We start from the raw sequence: 4,758 nt of genomic DNA, 5'->3' as shown, positions 1-4,758 counted from the left end.
AAGAAGTACTCTGATTTTTACAAAGCATAAACAAAACCGGTCTTTTCTGGCCGTGAAAAATGGAGATGTCACACTGAGGGACTAAAAACGCAAAGAAACTAGCTTAAAAGGACTACCAATCTAAAAAATAATGGTTTAGACTAAAACCCAAAATATTTGCATACCATATGGTCCATTTTTGCAATTTTATCTTAATAATTTCCAAATGGCATATAGTTGCAATCACTGGTTATATTACAATTATCATCGATACAAGATATATATTCGAATATAAATAATATTATTAGCATCAATACAAGAAAAAACTTGGTCAATTCTGCTCAAGGGACCAGGGAATTGTCAAAGTCTAGTTAGTAAATGAAGTAAAAAGCCTAATATGATTGAAAAACCAAATAATTGAGCAAATTATGAAAAAGATTCAACTATACTTTTTTTTTTTTCCCACTTATCCTCCTTCTATTTATATATGAAATTGTGATAAATATTATATTTTGATAAAAAAAATATTTTTAAAAACTTTGTTATTATTTTAAATGAGTAAGAAGATAAATAGAAATAAAAATAAAAAGATATTTAATTTCTAAAAAAAAACCTAGTTTTGGCAAAAATATGAAAATGTAAAAGTTTAAACTCAAACGAATTATTTTAACTTTTAAGTAGGGCGCTCAAACTCAACTGAATCTGAAATTCTAAATTTATGTTCATGTATTCAAGATTTAAAACCCACCACGTCATCAATCCGTAACATATGACTGTAGGGCCACGTTCTGACATGTCACCTTTTCATTCGCCATTCAAAATTTCAACTAAAAAACCCCTCTCGCTCACAAGCCATTTTTCCCAAAATTGAATTTTTTTGAAACGCAGCAGAAATGGCGGCATCTTTCTTTTTTATAACACTCGCCATTTTCACACACTTTCACCATCTTCATCTCCATCTACATCTCCATCTACATCTCCGCTAATCTGTATTTTCTGTTTGTTGTGTGTAAAATCTAATATATGGCTGATCAAGAGATTAAGCGAGTTACGAGAATGGCGAAGAAGAGGGCAATGGAGGCAATCGAGTCTCAGTTGCAACCGGCGAAGAAAAATAGAGTGGTTTTGGGTGAGCTCTCGAACAATGCGGTGGTGTCGGAGAACGAGACGACGATATCTGACCTGGTTAAAATTCAAAAGCGGAAATGTAGATCGAAGAAGGTCAAGAAAACCGTGAAAGCAGTTCTGGAAACTCAGGATCTGGGTTTCGAGAAAATTGATGAAAAATTTAGCGACCCTCAGATGTGCGAACCTTACGTTTCAGATATTTACGAGTATCTGCATAACATGGAGGTTTGTTGCCTTTCCCCACTTCGTAATTTTCTTTAATTATTTTCAAATCGGGTTTTCAATGGAGCTAGGGTGACCCATCTGATAACTCAATTGCCAAATTTAGGGTTTATCTTTCTACTTCTGTTTTGTTTCATGATTGGTTGTTTACTCCAAAAATAGAACGTTGCTTGTTAATTTTCAATTCGGTTTTCAACTATATTCATACATGACTCAGATACACAGTGATTAGATTTAGGGTTTCCTTGCTATTCAATCGACTTCATATAAATGACTAGTTATGTAATCGAACTGAAGTTCATAGTTTTAATTGCAAATTCAGATCGAGGCAAAGAGAAGACCGACGCCAGAATACATCGAGAAAGTGCAGAAGGATGTTAGTGTAAACATGAGGGCTATATTAGTTGATTGGTTGGTTGAGGTCGCTGAAGAGTATAAGCTTCTTTCAGACACTCTATACCTAACCATCTCCTACATCGATAAATTCTTATCTACAACCACCCTTAACAGACAGAGGCTTCAACTTCTTGGTGTTTCTTCAATGCTCATAGCTGCGTAAGTATCATAATGTTTGCTATTCATTGACAAGGGTTTGAATCTTAAGTATTAAACATGAAACTTTTTTTGTAAACAGAAAGTACGAAGAAATCACTCCCCCACATACTGAAGATTTCTGCTATATCACTGATAATACTTACACAAAGCAAGAGGTTGTAAAAATGGAAGCTGATGTCCTCAAAGCTCTCAATTTTGAAATGGGAAATCCCACAGTAAAATCATTCCTTAGAAGATTTGCCATAAGTTCTCAAGAAGTTCATGAAGTAAGCTCTATCTCTTTGTTCTACGTGTATCTTTTCATGATTGATTCAATATTTTTTATGCTTCAAGTGTTAATTTTTCTATCCTTTTCAATCCACAGAAACCCAATTTGCAAATGGAGTTCTTAGGTTATTATTTGGCTGAATTAAGCTTGTTAGAATATAGCTGCCTCAAGTTTTTACCTTCAATGGTAGCTGCATCTGTTGCCTTTCTTTCAAGATTCACCCTAAAACCAAGATCACACCCATGGGTAAGCATGCTTACATAATTCTCATATTTTTTTAAAAAGAAAGATTGAAATTCTAATAATATTCAAAAACCCATTTACAGAATCCATCTCTTGAACAATTATCTGGATATAAAGCATCGGATCTGAAAGAATGTGTTCAAATTTTACATGATCTGCAATCAAGTAAAAGAGCAGGAAATTTGTTGGCAGTTAGAGAAAAATACAAGCAACATAAGGTATGTTAAGATTCTCACAGTTTATAAGTTGGATATTTATTAGTTCCCATGATCTGATTTAATTTTTTTTTAATCTTCTTTTAAACAGTTCAAATGTGTGTCAAAATTGTCATCTCCATCAGCAATACCAGATTCTTACTTTGAGGATGTAAGAGAATCATAGTTAGATTTTTGGATGATCACTAACACAAGCTAGAAGTAGGATTTTTAGTTGTTTTGAAACATAGTGTATGACAGATTTAACTCAAGCTAGTATGAATGGAATTTGTATGTTAGGTGATGTACATGTGATTGTTGATTCTATTTCATCTTAGAAATTGATTGTAAAATGTATTTTTTCTTAATTTGGAGCAATATATAAAGAACAGAAACAATGTTATTAAATCTTGTGGTTAGTGAGATTTGTAGATGGGAGAAACATAAATGAAATTGAACGGAGAGTAATGGACTTTAATTGTTATAAGTAAGTTACGATACCAAAACAAACAAAATGTGCATACAAAGATTCATTGAATAACAATTGAAGATGTTTTTTCAAAATATGATAGCATAAAAGTCAATGGGAGTCGAACCATCAAGCAACAAGAGTGTCAAATTTAGGTGTGAGCAAAAACTGTTCGGAGTGAATCAATTGGCACCAGGGATGTTAATGGGGATAAAATAATTAGGGCTGACAAATATGTATCATAAAGAACCAACTAACATGTTACCAACCGAACCAATTGAATTGGTAGCCAACATGTTCGGAAGCCAATACGTTTGGTCGGTATTACCATACCAATTAAGTAAACTTGGTACGGTAACGATATAAATTTTTGAATACCACGGTTGTACCGTACCAACCAATTTATATATATATATATATATATATATATATATATATATATATATATATATATATATATATATATATCAATTAATACATATAAAGATATATTAATCATCACATTTTTATGTTTCAATTAAGAGCAACAAGTCTGATATTACGTATACATTATTCGATTACTTGTATATTACTCAAAACAAGAAAACAAAAAACAATTAACTAATCATTTCTTAGACTAGTATATATTTTTTTGTTAATTCTTTATATATAATGTTTACAATTAAGACGGTGAGACAGCGGTATAGTTAATATATAACAACGTCATAGTTGAATACATTTATTTTGTATTGTGCATGATAGTTATTTTATTTTATATGCATATAAAAGGTACTAAACATCAATGACAATTTATTTTGTTTAATTTGTTTCCGATTATGGAAAATTTTATAACCGTTGGGTTGGATGATGATTACAATGTGAAGTCTAATATAGTTAATCATGTGTTAAACTCTTCAAATATAAAAATCAGTTAAAGCATTTGGTATATACCAGTACCAATATGTACCAACCAAATTTTTTGGTAGCCAAATAAACCGGTACCAAGTATAGTTGGTACGGTACTGGTAGTTAAATTCTCATACCAACTATAGTTGGTACGGTACGCGGTTTGAAGAAAAAAAAGTCGGTACCGTACCAATTCCACCCCTAGGATAAATAAGACAGTAAGATCGCCCGCCTCATTTCCTCATCCCCATTGATTTTCGAATATTCTTTTATCGGATTGAAAGAAATTTTTTGGGTTTAAAGAAACTATTTTTTTTGGGTTAAAAATAATATTTATAACATAATTTTACATGTTAAAAATAAAAATGTTATCACATTTCAAAAATATTATATTAACAACTAGAAAATATAATTTTTTATTGGCTTTTGGAAACTCAAAATCATTATTATTATTTATTATATTCATAATATATATATATATATATATATATATATATATATATATATATATATATATATATATATATATATATTAAGGGGGTCTACCATGGGGGCTCGGGACAGGATTGCCTACCCCTGTCCCTGCCCTCGTATTTAAAATGGGGATTAACCTTGCCTCCACCCTAACCTCCGTTTTTTAACAAATATCACCTATATGAGATTGAGGACCCCACGGGTTCGAGGTCCCACGAGACTTTTTGACATCCCTAATTTGGACTTGGATCGGGATCCTAATTGGTATTGATCGAATTGAATTACATGAAATGGAATTATAAAAGTCATTTAATTCTTAAACTCAATGTTGCAATCCCAGA

General features: G+C 31.5%; 1 protein-coding gene across 1 annotated transcript; it reads left to right on the top strand.

Moving 5' to 3' along the window:
* Nucleotides 1-839: 839 nt before the first annotated feature.
* LOC111890706 (G2/mitotic-specific cyclin C13-1) lies at nucleotides 840-2,959 on the top strand. Its single transcript, XM_023886788.3, has 6 exons — nucleotides 840-1,332; nucleotides 1,652-1,884; nucleotides 1,964-2,150; nucleotides 2,249-2,398; nucleotides 2,479-2,613; nucleotides 2,702-2,959. The coding sequence occupies exons 1-6, from the start codon at nucleotides 1,003-1,005 to the stop codon at nucleotides 2,774-2,776; spliced, it is 1,110 nt and encodes a 369-aa protein (XP_023742556.1). The 5' UTR covers nucleotides 840-1,002; the 3' UTR covers nucleotides 2,777-2,959.
* The last annotated feature ends 1,799 nt before the right edge of the window (nucleotides 2,960-4,758 follow it).

Source organism: Lactuca sativa, chromosome 4 (assembly GCF_002870075.4).
Source record: "Lactuca sativa cultivar Salinas chromosome 4, Lsat_Salinas_v11, whole genome shotgun sequence".
Taxonomy (NCBI): domain Eukaryota; kingdom Viridiplantae; phylum Streptophyta; class Magnoliopsida; order Asterales; family Asteraceae; genus Lactuca; species Lactuca sativa.
The sequence above is the reverse complement of the archived record's forward strand: the minus strand, read 5'-3'. Positions and strand labels throughout refer to the sequence as shown.

Bases quoted from the DNA above. Each gene is read 5' to 3' on its own strand.
- LOC111890706 (XM_023886788.3), top strand. From the start codon at position 1,003: ATGGCTGATCAAGAGATTAAGCGAGTTACGAGAATGGCGAAGAAGAGG. The intron at 1,333-1,651 runs GTTTGTTGCCTT...TTGCAAATTCAG, and splicing joins AGTATCTGCATAACATGGAG to ATCGAGGCAAAGAGAAGACC. The intron at 2,399-2,478 runs GTAAGCATGCTT...ACCCATTTACAG, and splicing joins AACCAAGATCACACCCATGG to AATCCATCTCTTGAACAATT.